Source organism: Paramisgurnus dabryanus, chromosome 3, assembly GCF_030506205.2.
Source record: "Paramisgurnus dabryanus chromosome 3, PD_genome_1.1, whole genome shotgun sequence".
NCBI classification, from domain to species: Eukaryota; Metazoa; Chordata; class Actinopteri; order Cypriniformes; family Cobitidae; genus Paramisgurnus; species Paramisgurnus dabryanus.
The window spans coordinates 32,968,153-32,994,936 of NC_133339.1; the positions used below are offsets into that span (position 1 = coordinate 32,968,153).

Genomic DNA, 26,784 nt, shown 5'->3' on the forward strand with positions numbered 1-26,784 from the left:
TTTGCCTGTGATATAAAATTAATAACTATACTTTTTAAATACAATAAAAATGTGTTAGATAAAATAGCATTTATATTTTAAAAAAATTCTACTACCTGGCAAATAAAGTGTAAAAGCCTACCCATTATATTTGTTCAGCATTTGAGAAAAATCTGCACTTTTCATTCAGCCATAAAAACCACCTAGTGTTCACTGGATGATGTGACATCATGTTTACTGTTTATACCTGTTAATTACTTCATAAAAGGCACATGATCGCGATTGTACTACCATATAAGTCATAATGACATGCATACTGTAAAATCAAAAAAGTTTCATCAGTCAGGAATGTTTGAGAACTACCGGTTCCTTATGTAGGCTCTCTCTTACCTCTTAAAGATGAGTCAAAACTAAGGCACGTTTCAGTATTCCGAAGATGATAATCTGTGTTCATGTTAAAACTGATATAGATACTAGCTTGCCACATCAACTTCTACATTTAATCATTTGGCAAAGGCTTTTAATCAAAGCGACTTGTTTTTTTTTATTGAGATACATGTTTAACTGAGTACGTGCAGTCTATGAATTGTTTACATATAAGCATGTGTACATGCTGGATATTTTCATAGGCTACGCCTACGTCACGTAAAATCACCTTGTGTCAGCTTTAAAGACTTTAATGATTTTTAAAACAAGTGTAAATCTAATCTTTAACTTTTCAAAACATGCCTTTTTTTAAATTGGTGAGGTAAAGTTCTGTCCTACACCAAAATAATGCATATTTAGAGTAGCCTAATATTTCAGCTACATGTGTTTCTCCTAATTTGAGACCATATAATGTTAAAATGATCTTACCGAGTTTCCGCAGCGGATCGTGCACTTTCGGGTCGTGCGCTTTGTGTTTAGTTTCGACCGCCGGTTTCTTCTTGTTCCCCAACATTTTTAAGATCCCTCGGACACAGGCAGAAGTCCTTACAACTGTCCTGAACCGAGCTGTGAATGTGACTAATCGACAGACAGATCGAAGAAACGCGTATGAATCTCCCAGTCAGTGCGTGTGAATCAGTGCGCGCGGCTGTGACGCCTGTTGAAACACTTGACGCTTGTAAAACGGTGCAGCACGTAACTCGACTCTGCGAGGAGCGCTACAGTGAATACAAAGATCTAAAACAAGAGACACCAGCCTATGGGCTATCACACAAGTATAATACTTTATAACACGGGCCTGTCCGATGCTTTATTCTGATTGGTTGAGAAATGTTCCACTGGTGTTGATTATTTTCTGTAAACGCACACCTACCTGTCAAATGTCTTAAAATAACTACCAGAGCAATGTATGTGGTAACTGTGGTACAAGCAAATAATTGCATTATTTTCGAATAGGCTAATTCAATGGCCCGTCGTCAATTATTCTTTACATACTTTACCATGTTGGCTACTTCAATCGTTATTACAAAATGAGAACCGTTTTCAACATTCTTCCTCTGAATTATACGTAGGTTAGGTCAAGTCATTTTTATATGACAGATAAATATACTAGGCTATAATTAAACTATTTGATGGGCTACAAACCAAAGTCAAAAACGATTTCATATTCAAGAAAGAATTGTTTTATTTTGGATAATTGTGTAACTAGAAATTAAATGTTTTTTTAAACATGCATTCAGTACAAATGTCTATCAAATGTCGGTTTCACTGAGGTGTGCTCATCATTGAGACAGCTGTGTTTACCTCCATGACATAAGCTAGCTCTATGTACACATAGAGCTACATTGCAAACACACAAACAAAGGAAAGTCAGACTCCGATTGTCATTAAATGATCTGACTTTGTGCCTAATTGAAGTTACTGTAAGTTGATGAACCTGGCCAACTCTCCTGTCACACACCACATACGTATAAACACTACAGTTGCCTACATCTCTAGTGGCGTTTCTTCCATCATCCCTCTTCCACACTTGCTCCTCTTTCTTATTTAGAAATGTTGAAATAATTGAAAAGTATTGTCAGAATGTAAATTTAGCTTGGCATTGAGGTTTTGGATGTACATTGTTTAATAAATACTGCATAATTTAACGTCACAATGAGAATTTGGTTGCATGTGTAGTTTTTAAATGTAAACTTATTATAGAAAATTGTGTATTTTCTAACATATATGCAAACACTTTTTCATAAGCAGAGACTTATCTTTTGTCTCTCCTCTATCACAATAATCTTGCTCTGTGTTGACAATGACCTTGCATCTTAAACTTAGGCAAGACCAACCACAAAATCAGATTAATTGTATATGCTTAGCAACAAGAATGACTCTCTTTGCATGTTAAAGTGCAAATAATCAAGATGATTTTATCTTGTCTTGACTATTATAACTCACCTTTCACATGGCAAATGTCTCCTAGAAGGTATCACCCAACACCAACTTTAATCTCTTTAGACTAGCTTCCAATAGGCTTTATGCCCAGCTGCACTACTTCCTGAACTTCAGTCAGCTCCTTGTTTCCTGTCTGCCATTATTGGACAAACTGATTAATCCAGGTGTGCCTGACCTCAGTGGTCACAACAAACAATATTCAGAAACACCGGGATTAATCAGTTTGTCCAATAATGGCAGACAGGAAACAAGGAGCTGGCTGAAGTTCAGGAAGTAGTGCAGCTGGGCATAAAGCCTATTATATTTATAATCCAGTTTAAGATTCTTGTGATCAATCTCAGAGCCTTGAATGGTCAGACACCTGGATATATCACAAAAAATGATAGGAACCTGAAATCATCGTGTACCTACAAGCTCGTGACAAAGGAGATTGTGCTTTTGAGTTCCATGCAATTTAGGATTTGTGGAGACCTGCTTTTGTTTAATCATCTTTTTCTTTATTTTACGCAGAGCACTTTGTGTAATCTGTCTTAGTGCTCAATACCTTTCACATCTGTTTTATACAAATAGAGATATGCATCAATCTTCTTCTGTGTTGGCTAGCATTGCAGCTTAAACTTTGAAAAGAGAAACCACAAAACCAGACAGAAATATGCTCAGCAATAAGAATTTATTATAGCTTGTGACAGACTTTCTTTGCAGGTTAGAGCTCTTTTCTTTGCATTGAGGTGTATAGATTTCTGCATAGTATTTTGTAAGTCACAGAGAAAGGCCATTAACTGGGAAAAAACAGTCTAGTGGAGTTAAAACAGGGACACCCCAATATTTCAAAGTAAAAGTCATATTAAATTCATACAAAATATATGTATAATATATACTGTGTATAAAACAATCAAACAAACAAAAATATTAAGGAAACATTTCAAGTAACATCTTGAAAAAAATGACCATGCACCTAAGTGCACTTTTGTAAACCATATAAAAACTAAATAATAATAAAAAAGGAAATGATAATATTATATACTGTGTGTATTTACAAGGTTAACTTAGGCAAGGCTTTGTACAAATGTTACAAAACAGTTTGACACACACAGACACACACTCAACCTCATACTTATATTACACAGGCAATTTCAGACACACATACACGTGATTTCACCAATTTACTCAATGTAAATGAATATGTGGGAAGGTGAACATCACACACTGCCTCTTACGGGTTTTATTGTGGCGTACAAGTTACTGGTAGAATTATGTTTTTAAAACTATACTGTAACTATCAACACTGTTGTTGTTTGCTAACACTGTTTAACCAATACTGTACCGGCACATTTAGATAATTGATATATCTGGTTTGTTTGGGAAAGCACTCTGTGGCATGTGAGTCTTGGCAGTAAAAATGACTGGCTAAGCAAAGGAAGAAAAACATGAAAAATGAAAAACTTTGGCAACATCGCAAAGCCCATTTGCCATGCAGTTAAAGGTCAGAGTATAAGAATATAAATAAAATTCGGACTTTAAGGGTCTGAGTTACTCTCACACAGCGATCTAATCCGGCATTCACAATGAGAGCGATCTGCAGTGACAAAGCGAGTGTAAGTCATTCATTTTCAATGAGAGATGGGCTGTGTCCAAAATATACCCCCCTTAAATAGTGCACTATTTGAGGGAACAGCCATTTTTATGCAAATGAGCAATGATGTAATGCATCAGCCATCAATGGGAGTGCAGACAGTGGAACACATTGCGCCTACTACCAACCATCGATTTAATCGCTGTCAGTGTGAACGCATCTAAAAGCAGCTAGCATGTACTTTAGAAGACACTGCTACAAATAAAAACAAATCCAGCTCTCTTGGTTCACTAGCCTGTACACACAGTTGTTCTCCATTGCTATAAGAAGTCACGAATGCGAGAGGTAGGCATAGCCCGTCGTGCAGTTAGGGCATCAGTCTCTGAACTCTCAGGGTGTGACCCTCTATGGCCCGCTCTTTCAGTAGGAAAGGATGATGCTAGAGGAAGGTTTTTGTTGCTGGTAGTGCGAGCGGCAGCGAGGGCAAGTGTCTTGTCAGAACATTCGGTAGGGGAGACCACAACGGTGTGCCTCCTCCACGCGCGTCTCTTTCTACGAGTCTCCGGCGAGAGTTGTTTCCTCAGCCCGACGCTGCGCAGGTCATCAGCTGAGCCTAGGAGTCGAGCCCGTACCTGATCCGCAAGAGACGCCTGCTCGGGGGACGAAAAGCAGCTTTTACTTCCAGGCCCAGATGAAGACACCGCAGTACACTCGCTTGTCACGTTAACACCTTTGGAGGATTTGGATCTTGGCGATGGAGACCGTAAGGAATCGGGAACGTGGCTTGGTGTTTGATTCGCACTGGACCGCTGCTCCCCTTCCGCGGTGGGGGAGCTGGAAAGTTCGAAAAGGTCCAAGGATTGAGCTTTTGCTTTGTCTACCTTTATCCGACGGCGCGCGAGAGTGTCGCACTGTATGAGCCGATGGGAGTTAAAGGAATGGCGGCTGTGGGGGCGCTGGGAAGCGGATGATGAGTGAGAGGAGCTGGAGGCTGTGGAGGCGCGTGCTGCTCCATCGGTCGGTTTATCTTCAGTTATGTGGGTAGGAGGAGGAGCAGCTGAGGGAGTCGGGGATTTACAGTGCGAATAGAGAAAACTGCGTGGTGCGGTCGGGTCGGGTGACCCCTCTGGGTTTTGGGGGGAACGGGCTGGTTTCTCTGGCCGCTCCTGGGTGAGGGAACGTGACGCGAATCCACTTTCGTTATCGGTTTCACTGATCAGTTCACTGTTTTCATCATCTGCATCATCGCCACGCCCCTCTGATGCTAAGCTCCGCCCTAACGTGGATAGAGTGGAGTATCCGGACACAATAGAACGTGCGTCGTCACCCCTCCAGCCGCGACCTTTCACCTCTGACTGTTGCTCCTCCTCTTCACTTAGCAGCACTACAGGAGGGGCTTCCTCTGTTAAGGAAATACTGGGGACTACTTCCGCCTCTTTCACTTGTTCTGCTGCCTGTCTCCCCTCCTCCTCCTCTTCCTCATCCTCCTCTTCTTCATCTTCCTCTCCCTCTGCTCGAGGGGCAGAGAAGGATGCAACTTGCCCCATCTCCTGCAAATCGTCTGTTTCGGAGACACAGGATTTAACACGCTCGTGCTCAGAGTCGTCATCCGTGCTGCTGCCCACGAGACGGGCGTTACGCCGCTTTCTGCGTTTGCGGGTCACAGCCGACATGATCGATAACGTCAGGAGATCCTTGGCAGTAAAGTCACGTTTTGATCCCCACGACCCCTGAGAGAAATAAGAGGAGAAGTAAAGAAAAATGATGATGACAATAATGATTCACAGAATTGCAAATGTAATCTTAATTTCTTAATTTTCTTCAGCATGCGTATAAAGGTAAAAACAACAAATTTGGTCAATACTGACCTTAGATCTTGCAGAATCACTGTTGGTTGAGTCTGCCCGGTTAAGAACAGAGAGAGAAAGGGAGAGAGATTGTGAAAGTTAGTGAAAGAGGTTAATACATCGATACCATGTTATATGCTATACTAATGAGAGGCACAGAGGAGGATAACACAACTGTGACATCACTTCCTACTTCCCGTGACTGTCACTTACTGCATTAATAAGCAGGCTTCAACCTCTGTGTCAATCATTAAGCATAACCCCCAATTACAGTACAGTGACTGTGAGACAGTGTTCACACAAGATCCACCATCTCCAATGTGAACAGGGTCTTAGAACATAAAGCAAAGGGAATCGTGGGTGCTTCTCATTTCGTTAACTGCGCATCCTCGCTTCCTTCAAGAATGGAGGAATCAAAGCAAGACATGTTTATAAAATGCATCACTGTGGATTGGCAGAGCACTGCATTAGTAGATCAAAATTTGTGGGTTTGATCCCGGCGAACACACATACTGATTAAATAAATCCATTGCAAAGCATCTGCCGAATGCATAATGTTAATGCACTCAAGCATCACTTCAAAGCATTGTTGTTACGTCCTGTATCATGCATGCATTAAGAAACTACCGCATAGGAAACGAGGAAACAGTCATTTGAGCATTGAGAAGCACCCTGAATAAGCAGCAGTTATGATACAGCGCACACTGATGACATCACGGCACATACTGATGACATCAACCCATAGGAGGAGCAAGGGCAGAAACTGTGATTGTCAGAGGGGGAGAAAGCAGACACAATTTGCCACCACACATCTCCTTCATTTACAGTACATAAGCATTAAAACACACAGAGACACACACACACACACACACACACAGAGTCATGGCAGGGTGAACCCATCCTACCGCAGTGGCTGTTCCACAGGCTCAGCTAAGAAATGAGCAGAAATGTACAGAGAAAGACAGCAGAAAGTGAATATAACGAAAAAGAGAAAAAAAACTCAAGAAAAGTGTATTCAACGTGCAGGAAACTTGAAATATGTTTGATATGAGACTACTATTCTACAGTCCACTCCCAACACACCTGTCAGTCCAGACATGCAGATGAAAGTATTTACCAAGTGTTAGTCGTCTATGATGGAATATGGCTGGTTGCCATTAACAATTAGTCAACTAATGGATATTAACAGGAGCACTGACTGGCTGTTTTGCACATTGAAATGATCGGACACTGCCGGTAGTGACCGGTTGAGCTCTGTTACCTGACGCCTCTCCTATTATGCCTGTTCGGCCGATGTTAGAGAGGAGGTGATCTATGTTGGGTGCAGGCTGAACATCCTCTGTGTCCACTGGTGTCTGAGGGGCAACATTTAATATTTAGATATTTACACAGTAATTTTTTTTATATATATTTCATGTTTAAATGCTGCTTGGAAATTAAATGTGACCGCACTGTACTGTAAATAAGTTGAGTTTAATTCAACATTAAGTTTAACCCTTTGTAGTTTTTAATTATTATTATTTATTATAATATTAAAAAAATCCATGGGGTCTTTAATGACCTACTAATAAATTACATAAATGAAGCCTTATGTCAACACAAATAAAACAAACCTTTTCATCCGTTTCATGTTCTTCACAGAAAAACCAAAGGTACTGCACAGAGAGAAAGAAAGCGCCTTTAGTGTCATAATTTAAAGTGGGATTAGTTGTATAATCTATGGTATGTTTTGTGAGTGTGTCTCTCACATGCTGAATGAGTGTCTCTACTATCTTGTATCGATCAGGCATGTGGGTGACCATGTCTGTCATGTTGTCCTCTGAGGTCCGAACGAGGGTGGGGCCAAAAACTAGAGCCAAGTTACGTGGTTCCATCTGTAAGACATGGTATAAAAATATTATGAGGTAATACTAATTAGAGAATATCACAGTCAAGACATCCAACAATGTAACCAGTGGCGGTCCTACATGGAATTACGCACTGGGCGAGAAAATGTAACAAGAGCAGAGAGCAACAATATTATAAAATATTTAGATTAATATACAAATAAAATATAGAATAAATATTCTAAATAACACAACTCCTTTATTACACAAATGTGAAAACACACTTAAGAGAATCTAATTATAAAAAAAAATTAAACCTGGCCAACCTTAAACCTCAACAGATCTCGTGTTTGTTTAGTAAAAACCGAATTAGTGTTGTATAGGCATAGCAAGCATCATAGCAAAAAGGCTAAAGTTAACCTCCAATTAACATTAGCATTTCATTCATGACATGGATACCGTAGTAATCATACATAGTTGCATATACCTTCATGTTTTGCTTGTTTCTCTTCTTTTTCTTTATAATTTAAGCACCTGATGATTTTGATTATTATTTTGATAGATAATAGAACCGCTTCACATATAGGCCGAGGATTTTTTTAACTGCTCATTGTGCCGCCCCATTGTTTCATGAAAAAATGCCAGCCCTGGCAGTTGCCCGGTTCGGCCATGCCAAATTTATACCACATATTTAGGATTGAGGGGCATTAAGGGGCTTTTCCACCTAAATCCCTATGGCTATGTGTGCATTCTCAAAATGAGTAACGTTAAAAATTAACAATAACAGAATAAAATCATGCACTTTAGTTCAAAATGTGTGCTGGACCAAAAACAATCAAAGCAAAAAATATTCAATTAAATTCAAATGTATTTATATAGTGCATTGTTACATAGAATAAGAACAATAAAAATGACAGAAAAAAATCAAGAAATAACGAAAGCATGGGAATTTTATGAAACAAAATAATAATAATGAGTACATGCACTGTAAAAAAAGGTTTATCGGCTCAACCTAATAATGTAAGCTATTTGGCCACCCCAAAACTCACTCTTGTTTCCCTGCGTCAACTAATACCTCCAAGCCAAATATACCCAAAATCTCAAGGCAACCCACCACCCACTCCGAACCAGCAAATCAATTTATTTTCTAAAAGAATAATGTAATGATTAATACTAAGTTGAATAAGAGAAATATCTAAGAATTAAAGTCAACACACCAAAGCTGAAACAATAAAAAAATTGTAACAGACTTTAATGTGCATTTTGAGCATGTATCACATTTCCATGACAGTCCATTTTTAAAAATCTTTTATATTAATAGAGCTTTGGTTTGCAGGCTTAATGTTTAAAATTAATAACATTGAAATATAAGTTAATTAAAATTTTAAATTGGCTGCCACCATGAAAAATCCCAAATTCATTTCATAACCTAGCAATTGTTTGCATACTGTACCACTACCCCCTGGTGGAGAAGTACTGTATTGCTTTGCCAATGCTTTGTTGTTCATCAGGATTTAAATAATGCATAAATAATAATCATATAGGAAATCATGTATTATTTACCTTGTTCTTCTCAGAGTTGTCTGCCACAGTCTTCAGATGTCCAACTAAAAACTTTAAAGTGTGAAAATAATAATCTGGTAGATCACGTATCTGTGAAAAGAGTGAGCAATCAAAAAAGATATAAAGGAAGAGAAATTAAAAAAAGAAAATGCAATGTGATAATAATATGTGAAAATAATAGAAACCTTACGGTACTTAGGAAAATAATTTACCCCTTTAACTGGTAAGCAGGAAGTTTACTTTAATATTTTGTATGTAAAATATCTTTCACGACAAACTATATATTGTTGGAAAGTGACTGTAATTTATTCAAAACCAATTTTTTTATAATTGTATGTATAAAATAACACTATATTGCATTATTTTTATTTATTACAATACATTTAAACTGCTATAACAATTTTTTTTTTAAAATATTTTCAGACACTTCTGTAAAAAACTTTAATGTGTCTTCTTTAAAACAGGACCAAAATTCGGCTTCTAGACCAAAAATGCCAGGGTTATACCCCCCACTCAAAAAGGGCTTTGCCAGGTAAAGGGTTAATATAAATATAATAATAATAAAAGGAAATATCAATACCACTAATCATACATTTTTACACTGAAAACATTCATACCAGTTTCTTCATGGTTCTGAGTCTATCGCTGGGGTTCTCCTTTCGATTGGCCTCAATAAAGTCATTGTATTTGTCTTTTTAAATTAAAAGAAATAGAAGAAGAATGAAAAACTGTAACTGACATAATTCACACTATTCCAAAAGTACCCAACATTATTTTATCTGTACTGAAAATCACATGTGTTCATGTCTTAAAAAAATCTCACCATCTGTGAAGAGAGGTTCAGGAAGTTTTCGGAAGAAGGATTTCAGTAAGCTGCTGACCACATTCAGGTCCTGCCATTTCTGCACACGAGTAAAAGGTGAAAGCAGTTGAACAGGTTTTATTGAACAGAAGTGACTGTCATTTAGTATGAGGAAGCATCTCTTACACACGGGAAGTGAATATAACCAACATGTTGACTCAGTCTTAAAACGCCAGTGAAACGTAACAATGAGTGTGTGTCAATAAGCATCTTACCTCATCAGCAATGTTGATTTCGGCCCCTTTGTTGAGCTGATCCTGTAGACTGGACACTACCGCATTGTTTCCTGGTACTCTGTAGATTCCAGTATATTCCAGCCCCATGTCCTCCACCAAACCACAGCAGATCTCCACAATCTGAGGAATAAACTACACACATGCACGCACACACACATCTGTTTTTCAGTCATGGTGAAAAAAATCTATTGACATCTCGGTTTTAATACTATATCTGTATATCCAGTACTTGCCTTTTAACTAAAAGAACTATATTTCTTAAAGAATCATTTTATGTGAATAATTAGTAAATGTAAATATTAAAGCTGCACCTTGTTGTTGGTAGCAGGCTGGCAGTTTTCTAGACGCACTCCAAAAGCTTTAGGACCCGGCTTTTTGGCCTTCTTCATTATGTTTATGCCCCATGGAGATTTAGGCGGGCTGCTCTCTTCTTTAGCCTCGTGTTTTGGTGATCGTGGCGGCGCATTGCTGTGGAGAAATGTCATTCGAGGCACTCTGGGTGAGGAGTCTGGTTTATTACCCGTTGGACTGCAGGAGGCAACCAACAGGAAGGTAATTATTGTAAACAACAGTGATGTTGGTAACAACCCATGGCACCAGTGCAGAGTTACACTGCCATGCAAACTCACCTCTGCTTTCTGTAGTCATTCAGTTTCTTGTTGATGAGAGCCTGGCGGGAGAAACCCATTTCCTACGGGGAATAAAGAGGAATTAAACTTAATGTTAGGGATGCATCGATACCGATACTGGTATCGGCCTCGATACCACATTTTCTAAAGTACTCGTACTCGTTAAAAGTCCCCCGATACCAGGGATCGATACCACGGTCTGAGAAATGTCTATGTTTGAGCGGCGTGTAAGGGGTTAATTTTCCCTGTTGTGTTGTCCAAAGAGGCAGAGTTTACAACAAACTGGAAAACTAGTCACTTGTTTTTTTGTTAAATTATATGACTAAAGCTGTTACCTGTAAATTTGAATCATGTTTTTTATTAAGTACTCAGTATCGGTATCGGCAAGTACTGAAATGCAAGTACTCGTACTCGTATTCCAAAAAAGTGGTATCGGCGCATCCCTACTTAATGTTAAATATTATAAAAGGCATAAATGGGCTAATGATAAACATTCTGACTGTTCCTACATCCCCTATTGGTCAAACAAACAGTCCCACCCCAAACTCATGACATTGGTTGAGCCAATGCTGCTATGTGAGGAAGATTAAACACACAATGTTTACACCTCTCAATACATTTATAATCGACTCTGTACATTCATTTGAAATAAAAGTAATAATATTGTGACATTAAAAACCTGCAATATTATTATTAGCAAAAAGTGTGTGACACGTACAATAAAATCATTGTCACACATCTGTACTCATTCAAAACAACACGATTGCCTTTAAAACCAATAATGAAAGTCGCCCAATAATGCAATGCCTATTTTATGTCTCTTTCACCTCATTGTCCGTCTTGCCATTTTCTCTGATGACTTTGATCCACTCCAGCATGTCTTCTCGGTCCTCCGCCTGCAGCAGATATTCACAGAAGTCCTGCGTGGTCAAGCGCAGGGCATTCTTGCGTTTCGTTTCGCAGTACGCTATGTCTACGAGGCAACCCCTGATGCTGATGGGCTGCTCTTCCTCGACCCCGCCGCCCAGTGCCGCACCTTTAAGCACCGCCTCTCGCTTGTCTTTGTAGAGGAACAGTGAGTGCGTTCGAAGCACAGAGAAGACCCTTCTCCAAGGCCAGATGGCACTACCCACCTTCTGCAAGAACAAAACAGGAAACATTTTGCACAACTAACAAACGAATCACTTAAATGAGGGGTTCACCCACACGCTGGGCAACCCTGACATCTGTGTCTGTCTCTTCCTCTTACCTTGCCCTTTTCGGTGTGGATCTGTTTGAAGTGAAGCCATCCTTCTCGTTTTACGTCACTGTAGCTGATACTTCCCAGCTCAGAGGTAGAGTGACGTTTCGAGCGAACCTCTTCAGCGACATCAAGACCCTCCAGAGACTAAACAATGACATGCAAAAAATCACTTGTTTTAGTGGCAAAACAGAAAAACATTGCACGTAACGTTGCGATTCAGAAAATGAAACTCACCCCATCATTAAAAAAGCTCTTAACTCTCTTTGAAATCCTCCTGTAAAAAGATTATAATAAACATAAAAACAACTTATGACTGGAGTCAAAGTGATAATACCATTAGTTTTACTTAGTTTTAAACTAGGGATGCACCGATACCACTTTTTTGGAATACGAGTACGAGTACTTGCATTTCAGTACTTGCCGATACCGAGTACTTAATAAAAAAACATGATTTAAATTTACAGGTAACAGCTTTAGTCATATAATTTAACAAAAAAACAAGGGACTAGTTTTCCAGTTTGTTGTAAACTCTGCCTCTTTGGACAACACAAGAGGCATTAACCCCTTACACGCCGCTCAAACATAGACATTTCTCAGACCGTGGTATCGATCCCTGGTATCGGGGGACTTTTAACGAGTACGAGTACTTTAGAAAATGTGGTATCGAGGCCGATACCCGATACCAGTATCGGTACCGGTGCATCCCTATTTTAAACCCTATTTTTGACCCAACACTTACGAGAAGCCCCGGCCCTCCTCTCTATATGCGTTAAGCCCCTCATCACATGACTTGGAGCGTTCAGTGGTGATGGCCAACAGGTAAGAGGAACGACGGTTAGACTTGGCATCTTCTGCTTAGGTAGGGAGCCAAAGAGAAAGAGAGTCTATTCATCACATTTAATAAATTACAAGAGATCATCAAAGCGGAGAAGAGAGAAATATTATATAGGACAGTTAGTGTTGAGTAGGATGCAGGAATAGGAATTCTCAGATCAGGTGAGGGAAAAAAGTGAATTTTTCATAAAAGTGAGTAAGAGAGATTTGGAGTTGGGGTCCATAGTCAATGCAACGGCATTCCTGATTGATCATGTAGTACGACATGCACGCATACTTTTCTACTTTCTACTAGAGTGAATTTCATACATTGGTGCTGTATGAGTATGCATGCAGTGGGTGGGAGTTTGATGTCGTTGACATGCATCGTCTGAATATTCGGCTCTCCAAAAAAAAAAAAATAAGTTTTTTACAAATGCAGGACTGAGGACATTTCTCAACAAACACTAATAGGAGAAATGCAAGCGTCGTAACAAAACAGTGCTCTCTTTTTCTGCGTCACTCACTGCAGTTGAGGGAGAAAAGACGGTGGGGAAAGGTGAAGGTTTGGGAGGCGGGGCATGTGGCCACAGCAGGGGCGGAGTTAAGACCGCCACTGGACACGACGGAGGAGGCAGGGACGTGACGCGCCCGCAGATCTGCAGTTGGACTGGTCGGCTCATCTGTGGGAGGGGTGGAAGGGAAGAAGAGGAAAAAGGGAAGGAAAGATAGAAAGAATAAAAGGAGAGAAGAAATGGAATACAGACAAAGTTATATTAAGATTTTAACAAAGGGAACAACAAAATTAAAGGGAAGGAAATAAAGAACGCAAAGGTTAGAATGTTGCACAGTTAATTTTAATAATTAAGATGTTTAGATATCACAATACACCAAAACACTGAGATCTGTAAAAAGAAGAAAAAACTACATTCCCAAATGAATCACAATCCTATCTTTCAGCAAGCTACCAAACGTTACTGTAAGGAGATGCAACAAAGCCGTAGAGAGTTCAGTGACTGCTAACTAAAACTATGTATGCAAATGATAAACGAAAATGTCAAAAAGGATAAAACATGAACAAAAAGAAACAATAATCAAATAACGTTCTCATCTGTACCTGACTTGCAGCCCTCCATGAAATCTCAATCAAATGTGCTCAATGTGGAAATGAAATGTACAAGCCCTCTTTGTATTAAGACATGGTTTCAGTTCTTCTCAAAAAGTTGTGTGTGTGTTGGGGCAGTGGTCTACTGTCATTATAAAACACATGAACGCACGCAGTTTTACTTTATAAGTGAAATCATCCATGCAATACAGTACCACTACCTCTTAACCTAAACCGAACTGTTTCACAAACGTGGGGAGACATTCGATTTCAAGTAAAACAAAATTTGGCTTATTCATAAGCATTTTAGCAAGGACCACTTAAATCAAACGTCTTTATGTTTCATTTTGTCTGCGAGGACATTTTTAGGCATTTCAGTATAGTCAATCCTGTACACGGGCACGCACAAAAACAGGGTTTGCATAAACTAAGAGTGACACTCCCACTTAACTGTCATTATAAAAATGTCTATTCATTCTTTTTTCCAGTTTACATGAATCAACTACAAGTCACCAGTAGACTGATTTCTGAAAAATGTTGAAACATTGTGAAAACAACCCGACCAGTTTAAGCACAGCAGTATTGGCCAATAACATGATTTTGAGGCGGGACTATAAGTTTGCCTGATTAATAACTGATAAAAAGTGATTGCTTCTGGCGATGACACTTCATCGACAACAAAGTTCTGTTTTTCAAAGCACTCATTTGAAATTGCTTTCATTTCCTCTTTGTCCACAGTCGCTAAAGGTCTGGTTATATGTCAGGTCTTTCTCTGGAGAGGTAACATTATAAAAAACTGACAGCACTTTAAAGTCAATGACTAAAGATTTTGCAAACCACCTGAAACAATACCATTCCATACCACAAGATGGCAGAAGCACACAACTACAAATAAAATGTTTCCTAAGAGCCCCAAAAATCTTATGTCTTTAATATTTTATCTGTGTGTGTCACAAGGCCCTTTATTTAGGATCGATATTCTTACAGACTTCCTTTAATTTCTCATCATTTAAAAAATGTTTTTATATATATTTTAAAACACTTATTATCTATATCGTTCAAATGTTACATTTGTTAATATTACTGACTGACTGACTGTACATTAATAATAGGGTGAGTTGACCTAAAGTGGGACACTGCCTTAAGCCGCATTCAGACAGCCAGCGATGTTATCGCTGTGTGTCGCCCGTCTCTTTCAATGAGGCGTTTCTAAATCTGCTTGTCATAAACAAATGAGTATCATCCACGCCAAGAGAAGGATGACGTGAACTCCACTGCTTTGTTCTCATTGGTAGTCGTTCCCGAAATTCGCTCGGCATTTGCATAAAGTTAAACTTTTCTGAACTTTCTCGCGTCACTGGACACGCCCACACGGTTGCCAAGGGTCACTTTCGCTCGTGCTGCCGGAAGTCGCCCGGTTTCCATTGAAATGAATGAGATTGTGTCGCTCTGCTACCGCTGATCGCTGGCTGTCTGAATGGAGTGTTATGTCGGACACCTAGGGGCGGTTTCCCGAACAAAGTTTAGATTAATCCAGGACTAGGCCTTAGTTATTTTAGGACATTTTAGTAGTTTTTATAAACAACTTACAAAAACAATACTGATGCGCATTTTGAGATAAAATTATGCTACTGATATTTGTTAGAATATGTCAGTATGAAGTATTTTAAAATTAAGGCAACTCAATCATGCATTTTAGGATAAGCCCTGTCTGGGAAACCACCCCCTAAGGTCTAGTGTTTGTAGGTCTACCAAAAACACATAAATGCCAATGAAACTACAGGCTTGTTCGACCTCATGTGGCACTGCTAGAACTGACAGGCGGATGATGTCAAAGTACCACGAGGGCAAGACGAAATTAGACGTCGTATGATTTCTCGAATTGTCTTGCGGTACTTTGACGTCATCTGCCTGATGGTTCTTGAAGTCGAACAAGCCTTATGACATCACAAAAAAAAAATCACATGAACTCTCAATGTTCAGTCGTGAAACAATTAACAAATACTGAAGGAAGCACATTTCACAGAAGTATGAAATTAAGAAATTGTCCCACATTAGGGCAATTCACCCTATGAGTGCTAAGAGACATGAATGTAGCACAATGTATGAAACTGGTTCCCAGGGACAATAGTCATTTAAACTGTTTTGTGCTCATAACACAAAAATTATCTAATTTGTGCAATTAACCATTCGGATTCAACTATTCCAGATAGCTGTGTAATAATCTTACATGTAACTAAAACTCTTTTATTTACTATTTTTCTCTCATTCTCGCTCAACTTTCTTCACAGCGTTCTAACTTTCAGTCCTGGAGGTGACCAAGGAGCCAGAGTAGAGGCACAGGAATTCCCAGTCCCTCCTCTCCCTCTTTGGAAGAGAGCAGGGGCGTGAACATTCCCATTCTGGGATGTGGAACCTGGACTGTGCCTGTTTTCCAGCCACTGGCAGAAATAGCTGTCCTGTGGGTTTAACAAAGGCCCTTATTACTGCAGTCTAAGTATGAACACACACACACACACACACACACACACACACACACACACACACACACACACACACACACACGCACACACACACACACACGCACACAAAACACAACATTATGGACATACAAAACGTTTACATCCAAAATCCGTATGTCCAGTACTCAACATATATCTTGTGCAATAGCCATATTTTGGTTCAGATGGGATGCTATAAATATTATCCAAGCCTGACAAAACAAACCCCATAAACTAACTCTCACTGCCCATGATGTGCAATCTTCCTAGTTACATTTCCACAAAACCAAATTGTGAAGAATGCAGAAATAACGAACACAGCGATGTTTCCTTTTATAGCATCACAAACCAAAATTCAACCAAGAGAAGTCAGCGGAAAACATTATCCGGTTTTAAGAGAAAATGTTCACATTCCTTACAGTTCTGCATGCGTGTTGAAGTGACCATATCTCTGGTGTGTTAGTGTGTAAGACTCCTCCCCGTTTAATTGGGGACACAAAGAGCACATTGATTACAGAAAGAGCTTAGTGTGCCAATTGTTTCCAGAAATATCCGAGTGTGTATGTGTGTGTCCTTCACCTTTAACCCCCAAAAATCCTCCTCACCAGACTTATACCCTCATCTACAACTTCATCACATGGTGGTAAAAACTTACACTATAATCAAAGACAATACAACAAGCCGTATGTATTGCAATGGTTCAATATGAACGTATAAAATATTCCCACAGCTTTTATTTATCATATTCTGAAAGCTGTAAAGATGAATGAACGCTGACACAGTTAAATATGTTGTTCATCTTTCCCTAGCTATATAAAACTCGCAGACAGCGCATATTGTTGGCTCCTCTGACAAAATGTTACATGCTCCTTGGATAAAAGCGTCTGCTTCATGAATAAATGTAAATGTAATTCACAGCAAGCATGCCTTATGCTTATTTAAAGACTTGGCGAATATGTCTATCTAGGTTTTATTGTATTTGTGGATACTTTCCCAAACACAGAAGGCTTACATTTGTCTTATAAAAAGGCAGATGGCATCAATAATTGTTTGAATACAGTAGGATTTGTCAGTAATGTTTTAAGCTTAGCAAAGGGTCAATTAGTTTCCTTAAAAAGCTCCAAATAAAAACACAAAATGATCGCAGAATGATGTCATTCTGTGTATCCAAATACAATTTAAGCTGCGGGCCAAAAATTCACAAATGGTATAAACTGTAAAACGTTGTTTGTTAATATACTACAGCTATGCCCAGATAAATTCACTGACATGTTAAGCAAAGAGTATAACTCTGTTGTGTTATCATCAGTATGGTCTTACATGTCCCAGCTTGTTAGTTTCAGTTTAGTTCACCCGTCTCCTTCCAACCAACCAATCCTGATTATGTACATTCTCACGCTTTCCCACATCTTTTCACAAACACAAATGTACAAACTGAAGACTCAAACGCTGCATATAGGGTGTGTTGTGCCGCACAACCCAGCAAGCAATGTCACGTGACAATGTGAGCAAAACGTCTAATAACCGTATGAACACAGCCCTAGGTCTAGGCAAAATTTGGTCTGTCAGTGAGAATTTAATAGACATCAAACTACAAATAAATTAAATAAATAAGTTAATTAAAACCAAACACACTGCAATCACTGTTGACTTTGCTTACAAAATGAAATATTACACATCTCGCCAGCTATTTAGGCAAAGACCTGTACGGTAACCAAATTCAAGTTTATTTTGGCGGAGTCTTTAGTAAAAGAGCACCTATTTCACTGCTTCATTTTTTTTGGTAAAATACAATGTGGTTTATGGTTCAAAAAACACATTATTTTCCACATATAGTAAATTTTTGTAGCTCCAGATATCCTGTCTTCCTGAAACGCACGGATTTTGTACAAAACTCATCGATTTAAAAAACGCTGTGTCCCTGATTGGCCAGCTAATCTGTACGTATCTGTGGCCTGAATACCGGTGACATCAGCAGGAAATGTGACGCTCCTTACCATGTTTAAAAGATTCGCTCACAACGCAATGCTGACAGGAGTTAACTTACAGGCTGTGAGTCAAAGCGGGAGGATTTATGATAATGTCGGTCTTGTCTACATCACCAATTCCAGGAAGTAAACTGTTGCCTACAATCTGTGTGTTTGTTTGTTGTAGTCCAAGAAAAGAGATTTACGTTGGAGACGATAACTCGCGTCATAGTTTACTTTGAGGTTTGTACCTTTTGCATATCATTAACATGTACTAATACACACTTAAACACCAAAGAAAATGTAAAATCGTGAATCGGATAATTGGTTCTCTTTAATCTAGACGTTGAAATGATAACTATTGCTTCCTGGGAAGTTTGTAGTATTAGCACCAACATGAATCTGTTATTTTGCCATACACGAGTACTGAATGCTATAGGTGGGGCAGTTTTCTGAAAAGCATAGTGGTTTAACCCTCCTCAGGAATGAAAGTAGGGCACTAACAACAGTTTATGCGACTACATATTAAAAACTTCCCAACAGTCAAATTATCTGTATTTTTGTTGTTGTAAACAAATGCCATTATAAAACTCCTAATGGGACCAAAGGAAAGCAAACTGCCCATCTGAAAGCTTTTAGGGGCACTGCAAAATCAATAGCACTTCAGCTAATCATCTGCAACGTATAATTAGACAATTTAGAGAGTTATTGCCAACCGTTTCTTGCACTTTAGCACATACAGCCTGACAAGTTTTGGTAGTACGTGCCTGTCATAGTTTGTTTTGAATGTTTTGCATTCAGACAGCCATTTTGCAGTAGATTTCATCTTGCACTCTGGTCTGGTTTGGCAATAAAAGGCAAGCAGAGACAAGATAAGCACAAGCTGCAGGCCAGAGCAAACGCACAAACACAACTGTAATGTATGCATGCATGTTTGTCCCGTCCAAATGGAGACGCACTATAAACTTCTGTTGAGCTTTACCCATACTTTAAATCGTATTTACTTTATTTATAATGTCTTTTGTGTGAATGTCACAAGTCAAATGTATGACAAATGGCTAGGTCAGAATCACACACACAAATCCATCTCTCTCAACCAACCAATGTTTCATTTTAATAACCTCAAAACAAAAATGTCATATCTCTTAAAGAAATAGGAATAGTTCAACCAAAAATGAAAATTCTGTCACTCTTATGTTGTTTTAAACCTGTATGAGTTTCTTTATTCTGTTGAACACAAAAGAAGATCTTTTGAATGATAAATGATGGTAAGCACACAGTTGATGGTACCCATTGACTTTCACAGTATTTGTTTTTCCTACTACCGGCAATCATTTATTAAATAAAATCTTTAATAAAAATGATCTTTTGTGCTCAACAGAATAAAGAAACTCATACAGGCTTAGAACAACATGAAGGTGAGTAAACGGTGACAGAAAGTTTTTGGGTGAACGATCCCTTCAACCACTACTAACAACTACAAATCATTTTCTTGTAGATCAAGTATAGAAACAGGATGGATTGGGTGAGGCACTGGAACAGTGGGAAAAAAGGAGAGCATAATAGACATAATAGACTAATATTAATCCAGTAAGTCTGAATCAGCCACAGACAACTCATATTGTGAGCCTGACCACGGGAGATTCCAATGTTTCCAAATACAGACTAATACAGCAGACAGAGGAAATGAATAGTAAGACCGGTGGGGTAGCGAGTTATTATGACAAGTGTAGTCATTCTCTAACATTCCCATCATGGTGTCTAGATATTTAATACGTTTTCCTGTTCAAGTACAGTAACAACCATGTGCCCACATGTGCTTGAGTGGGCAAGTGTTGGAAAAGAGAAACTGAGAAAGAAACAAAGTCTGTATATATGTGAAGAATATAGTCTGAGATGAAAATGAGTATATATATGAGAAAGACACAGTAGCTAATGAGCAAAAGAGACTTACCTATGAAAGGAATTGAAGCAAGAGAGTCATCATCTATGGAGAGCGGTGGTAGGTTACCATTCGTGCGACGATGAGATATGGCATTTTCAGCTTTGGCAGGGGGATCAGTAGGGTCAGAGGTAAAGAGTAATGGGTCACTGGAATCAAGAGCCAAGGCGCAGTGTTGGTGCCGGAGAGCGTTTGCACCCCTGCGGCCAATGGGTGGTTTCTGCCTCATAACCACTTCCTGTGTCTGAGCCTGGGCTTCACCTGTTGCTTCTCCAGCCCCTCTGTCGTGATTAGTGGGCCGGTAAGCTTTGTCTTGTCCTTCAGGGGGTGTAGAAATGGAAGTTGTGGATGTGGAGGTGGTCGGTGGGGTTGGGGAGGGAGCGGACGAGGAGGGAAGTCCCTCTGGAGGACTAGTTTTGGGTGTAGGGGTCCAACTTAGGTGTGGACCTGTGTAAGAGGGGTCTCTGAATGACTGGGCTTGCTGCAGGATGCGGCCAGTCTTGCGATTAAAAGATGGGCTGTAGCTGCGGTAGCCGATTGGCTCTTCGTCTAGACTCTGGCAAGAGGGTAAATGTCTTGTCTGTGAAGCTGCCTGCTGAGGTTGCGATGCCTGAGATGAGCGCTGCGTGTTTTGTGTTGTATGTGTGAGGTTTTGACGCTGAGTTGAGTGTTGAATGTGCTGGGGTGTGTGGTGTTGCGTTTGGTGCGGCTCATGTTGAGCTGTTTGGTGATGGTGTTGACTTTGATGGAGCGTATCTCTGTGTTGGGCGAAACGCCCCCCATGCCTTGGAAAGGCTTCAGTCCTGTTTGGGGGCTGCTGGACCCAGGTGGATCTTTCCAGCTGTGGTGAGCACATCCCCACAGCTTGGTCTAAAGCTTCCAGTGAACGTCCTGAGTGCCCAAACCGGCTCGCCAGAAGGTTTTCGCTGGATTTGCGCCCATAAGACACCGCAGATGGGTTGTGTATGTATACACGCTCACCCCGCTGGTCTCCACGGCTCCAGTGGGGGTCAACATGCATTGCAGAGCTCTGCTGCTGCTGCAGAAGCAACAACGTGTCTTGTGACGCACTGTGGGGAAAAGCTGCATGCTGGACACGTCTGGCCCTCCTACTCTCACCCAGACGATCATGTGAGAAACTCCTGTGCCGTGGGAGCAAGGGGCGAGAATTTGAACGCTCTCGCTCCCGACCCGGTACCTGACTGTAGTACCAGTTGGTAAGGGCTTGTTGGGTGCATTCGCTGCGACTGGATGGCTGTGTCGAAGTTGAATGAGATGGACTGACCCAAGGGGGACTCTCCTTGCGGCCTCCAATGTGCGCCATGCCAGTACCCACGTTGTGATTGGAAAAATGAGCATGATGCAGTGGGCTCATCGGTCCTCCTGATGAAGAAGAGGATGAGTATGTCCGTCCTCTCATTTGTCCCATATCAGTCATTCCATACTGGATCTCTTCGGTTCGGTGAGCGGGACTACTGTGACCAACACCGCCTGGCTCACAGCTCCTTCCCTCGGCCGCCCAGAAAGTGTTGCTGGAAGTGACTGTGCGGTTGTCAAGAGGCAAAGAGGGACCAGAGGGGGAGCCGGGCCAGTGGCTCCAGTTGTCCAGCTGGTTTTGCCCCATGAGTGGAGAAGTCGGGGCAGTCCTAGGGGAGTATCCTACAGGAGGCTGTGATTTTGTTCGTGGAGGGTAGAGTAAAGGTGGTGGTGGAGGAAGATTTCGGGCCTTTCCTTTGTATGGATCGTTGCCTATTAGGTAGGCATCATGAGAGTATGCCTGCAAGAGAAAGCGAGAGGGTTCAAAACTAAGAAAAGCATTTATTAATGGGACACGAAGATTAGTTTGCAATAGGTTAAGAAGTTAATATAGAGACTGACTGTCATTGTAGTACTAGCATATACTGTACAGCTTCCCAAATCACCATACACTGGCTCATCTAAAATGTTTGGCTCCGATCAAAATGCTTATCATTACTAATAACAGAGGTCTCTATTCAAACTTAGCGGGCACATTTTTGATATTGACACCACCTGACACTTCTGTTGCTCCAAACTTCAAAAATATCTCCCACAGAGTTATCAGAGTATCAAGTTTTCAAAGCACCTATTTTTCATACAAGTTATGTTTAGTTGCAATATTACTTGGTCTAATACATTCAACTACATGACAGAATTCAAGAGAAGTGTTCTTATCTTCTATATTATATTTCACAAGTCTAACAACTATTCAACAACAATTAAAAGGAACAAAATACCAGGTGCACATCTTAATTGTAATCTAAATATACAATTCAATTCATGACAAATCCATCATACTTGTTCCTCCCAAGCATCATAATGGCTTAACCGATACAATTTTCACAATCAGTACAATGACAACTGTGTTCCCCTAAAGAGAGGAAGTCAAGCTGACCAGAAGCACCAGCCCTTTATTACCACTGACCTCAAAACACTCTGAAGATGTGCCACATTAAAAATGTATTAACAAAACAGAGACATGACTGACCAAAAGCTGCATGATTCAAGACAGGCAAATTAACCGACAGCACCGTGCATGCAAAACGAAAATACATGCAAATACAAAAAGAATGGAAACTCGCAAAGCTACAGTAAAGCATTTCCCTAAGGCCCAATGTGTACATTCCCTCACTCGCTCCTTTTCTCAATACTGTTCTCTTCAATTTACCTGTTAAGTCCTCATTTTTGCTTTTTCTCAAGCTTGTGTCTCGTTGTCATTTCTCCTTTTGTTCTCGTCATTCTCTGTATCTCTTTTTCTCTTTCTGTCTATGGTGAGCCCTACCCAACCCAAGGCTCTCTCGCTCTCTTTCGCTCTCTCTCTCTCCCTCTCTGTCTGTCTCGTCGTCTCTCCACCCTGTGGGAGTGTGGGAGGGGCCACATTACTGATGATGTCATTCCTGGAATGTAGTTGATGCGGGTGTAAGGAGGGGTGTGCGGAGAGTAACATGGAAAAGGAGAGAAAGAAAAGGGGATGGATAGAGGAGTGGGGTCTCTCCGGAGGGTTTAGGGATAATGAGACCAGCGTGAGTGCACGAGTACAGAGATGTGTCTGTATGTGCAACACGCACGCATTAGGTTTCTTTCTTTGACTTGGGTTAGTTGCATGTCTGATCATGTGGCCAAATGAGTAATTCGTGCACTGACAAAACTATGCGAGTGTAAATGTTTGTGTCTTTCAGGAAGGAAGGTATGCTTGCATGTGTTATAATCTTATGACCGTCATGCTTACGAAATCAGTGATATTCCAGTGCAAAATCTATTGAGTCACACTTTTGAAATCCTCTGAATTACATAAGTAAAGTAATCATACCTCAGTTTCTTTAAATGTATGGGATCCCTGAGAATGTGTGTCCTGTATGGGTTTACTTATCATAAGAATGTTTATGTAATGATCCTATTGGTCAAAGAAATACCATATTCAAGATTTAATGATTAACGTTCAAGACGATTTTCGACCTTTACTAGGCTGCTACCTGATTACCCCTATAAAACATATATTCTTGATCTGGCAAAGTGTGTCAGAAGTGCTCACACTCACCAGCTGCAGGACATCCTCATCTTTTGGCATTATTGAGAGCTCCAGTACACTTTCACTGCAGAGAGAAAAATAAGATGGGGTGAGAATATGAATACATTTTGTATAAAGTGCCCTATGTTCAAGTATTTTGAACTGTATAACCTTAACACTGTGATCAATGTAAAACGCTGACTTCAAAGTGACAGACGTGCACTGTGATTGGCCAGACAGTTTACACTTGCCTTAGGTCATTCTGTTACACAAAACATCTGTCACGCAATCTACTTGAACAAGACTCAGGTCAGGTTTAACCTTTCAGTTATCTTCCGTCACTTAGCTTTAACCAAACAATCCAAATAATGTCGTACATCCCCATTCTTGATCTGCATTATTACTTCCAGGTAAGTTTTGAGTTTATCTGTAACCAACAGTTTTTTGATGTTGTCTCACCTGTTCTGAATCAGTGCAATGACCTGCGAGTACGTCTTACCCAGCACACTCTCTCCATTTACTTTAACCAGCCGATCTCCTGCAATAACAAATGACATTTACAGTATTTCATAAATTTTTTAAACAACAGACCATTATTATTAAATTAATTTTATTTGATTATTGCATAGGAGGCTGATTCTTATAATGCTGATTTTTCAAATAAATGTAATATTAATATACTGTACACTTTCAGAAAAGAGGTACGAACGGAACGAAACTGTACATTTTCTGTCAACGGGGTGGTACCCTCAAAGTTTAATTTTTATACAATAGTACAATATTTTACCCTAAGAACCTATTGTGTACCTTAAGGAACAGTTTTGTACCAGTTTAAACAGTTAAAGGCAGGGTATCTGAGTGTATATAAAAAGATCAGCATCATAAGAACAAGAGGATCCATACATGGTCACATCATGCACCTGCAACGCTTGTTTGTATGGAGAAAACAGAACAAATAAATAGGCTTACACAAAATAAGTTTCACTTAAATAATTAAAAGATTAACAAAACAAATAAAGAAGTATACATGCGCATGGAAACCGAGACAGTCGAAAGCACACCCTGTTCATTTTCTTTATCTTATAAAAGCACAATCTTTTTTTATTTTATTGAAAGTACCAGGGCTCAAAATTAACTTTTTAAGTAGGTAGCACTGGCGCTCCCAAATGTAAAAGTTAGGAGCACCAGCAAGAATTTAGGAGCATACATTGAAAACTATAGGAGCACCACAACTTTTTAATCTTGAAGTTTAAATGTTTGAATCAAACTTGATCTTAAAATATTTGCCACGCATTTGACTTGTGCTTGGCCGATTTTTACGCTTAAAATATGTTTAAAACGTGTAGATTCACGAGGCCCTATAAATACTATTTAAAGGGATAGTTTGGCCAAAAATGATATTAAACCCATGATTTACTCACCCCCAAGCTGTCCGAGTTGCATATGTCCATCGTTTTTCAGACAAACACATTTTCGGATATTTTAGAAAATGTTTTAGATCTTTCAGTTGATTAAATGTAATGTTATGGGGTCCACCCATAGTCCACGACCTTTAAGTCCAAAAAAAGTGTGTCCATCTTTCACAAAATAAATCCAAAGGCTCCAGGATGATAAACAAAGGCCTTCTGAGGGTAATCCGCGCGGTGTTGTTGTAGAAATATCCATATTTAAAACTTTATTAACGAAAATAACTACTTTCCGGTAACGCCGCCACAGCTTGGGGGTGAGTAAATCATGGGTTTAATATCATTTTTGGCCGAACTATCCCTTTAATATTATATTAAATTATTTATTTTTTAATTCAGTTTTTATTTTCACAAATTCCATTTTTTTATTTTTCTGGATTCTGTATTTTTTTACTTTTCATTTTCTTTAATGATGAATTACATTTCCCTTATCAAAATGCATGTTTAATAAACTAAATTTAAAACATGTAATAATTAATCTTTTTTTAAGTAATCAAATAAAAAACTAATACATTTTGTACTGCATAACAAAATTTTAAAAATGAAAGTACAAATCTTTTGAGTGTGATTATATTACTTAAGAAATAAAAATAATTGAAAATCATTATTGGTATTATTAATTAAGTAGATTTTACTATACAATAGTAAAACATTTTTGTCATCTTTATAAACGTTTAACTGACTTTTATTTTGATGGGTTGTCAGTGTGTATTTGACGATCGCACTTCTCAATGAAACAAGAAAATCTGGGTGAACTCTGACAGTACCTCTTAAATATGAACTTGTATTTGCATGTATTCGTGTCCTCGGATGCTAAAAACAGCACGAAACTAAGTCATCTGGGTAAAGTCTCATTGGTCTCTATATTTAACAGTACATGCAAACGTTTGTAAAGAAATTAAAACAAGTTGCACCACAACAACCATTTGCATTCGCACAAATGCTCCGAAATATATTTTGAGGTCGCGCCAATTAAATTTCAGGAGCATATGTGACTAAAATGGTCGCAATTTCGAGCCCTGCATACACAAATAAATGTACACCAACTCAAGTCGATTGTTGATATTTATCATTATAAATGCTTTTGATTGATGTTTTGATCCTTTCCAGTTTTCTACATAAAATATTTTATACCTGGGCTAGCTAAATTTATTTTGGGCTACCAAAATCTAAAGAGAAACAGAAACCTAACGGAAATTTTGAAATGTTGCAAGCCGTGATATTTATCATGTAGTGCCTGTAGATGGTATACCATGTTTCTATTGCTACACTGTATAGAGGAGTAGATGTAATCAATATTTACACACAGCCTGCCGGAAACATCTCCTCACAGGCC

At 39.4% G+C, this 26,784-nt stretch overlaps 2 protein-coding genes across 11 annotated transcripts in view; both read right to left on the reverse strand.

The window, feature by feature from the left end:
* Window positions 1-1,153, reverse strand: part of plcd3a (phospholipase C, delta 3a) — a 28,618-nt gene extending 27,465 nt beyond the window's left edge. Inside the window, exon 1 of the mRNA XM_065255473.2 lies at window positions 835-1,153. Coding sequence (XP_065111545.2) covers window positions 835-919 — 85 coding nt within the window. The 5' untranslated portion in view covers window positions 920-1,153. The remainder of the gene's footprint in view (window positions 1-834) is intronic.
* A 1,847-nt stretch (window positions 1,154-3,000) lies between these two features.
* arhgap23a (Rho GTPase activating protein 23a) overlaps window positions 3,001-26,784 on the reverse strand; it is a 62,969-nt gene continuing 39,185 nt past the window's right edge. For 3 of the 10 annotated variants that reach the window (XM_065267717.2, XM_065267628.2, XM_065267164.2), the window contains exons 5-23: window positions 24,442-24,520; window positions 24,013-24,067; window positions 20,469-22,233; window positions 13,469-13,624; window positions 12,868-12,982; window positions 12,363-12,402; window positions 12,135-12,272; window positions 11,713-12,021; window positions 10,886-10,947; window positions 10,568-10,784; window positions 10,236-10,388; window positions 9,982-10,060; window positions 9,776-9,849; window positions 9,159-9,248; window positions 7,518-7,643; window positions 7,383-7,424; window positions 7,031-7,124; window positions 5,791-5,822; window positions 3,001-5,652 (exon numbers count right to left, since the gene is read on the reverse strand). In XM_065267717.2, the coding sequence (XP_065123789.1) occupies window positions 4,243-5,652; window positions 5,791-5,822; window positions 7,031-7,124; window positions 7,383-7,424; window positions 7,518-7,643; window positions 9,159-9,248; window positions 9,776-9,849; window positions 9,982-10,060; window positions 10,236-10,388; window positions 10,568-10,784; window positions 10,886-10,947; window positions 11,713-12,021; window positions 12,135-12,272; window positions 12,363-12,402; window positions 12,868-12,982; window positions 13,469-13,624; window positions 20,469-22,233; window positions 24,013-24,067; window positions 24,442-24,520 (5,036 nt within the window). In that variant the 3' untranslated portion in view covers window positions 3,001-4,242. Of the gene's footprint in view, window positions 5,653-5,790; window positions 5,823-6,674; window positions 6,700-7,030; window positions 7,125-7,382; window positions 7,425-7,517; window positions 7,644-9,158; window positions 9,249-9,775; window positions 9,850-9,981; window positions 10,061-10,235; window positions 10,389-10,567; window positions 10,785-10,885; window positions 10,948-11,712; window positions 12,022-12,134; window positions 12,273-12,362; window positions 12,403-12,867; window positions 12,983-13,468; window positions 13,625-20,468; window positions 22,234-23,142; window positions 23,300-24,012; window positions 24,068-24,441; window positions 24,521-26,784 lie in introns of those variants that run through there. The other 7 variants (XM_073814016.1, XM_065267311.2, XM_065267238.2 and 4 more) reach the window with 7 other exon arrangements.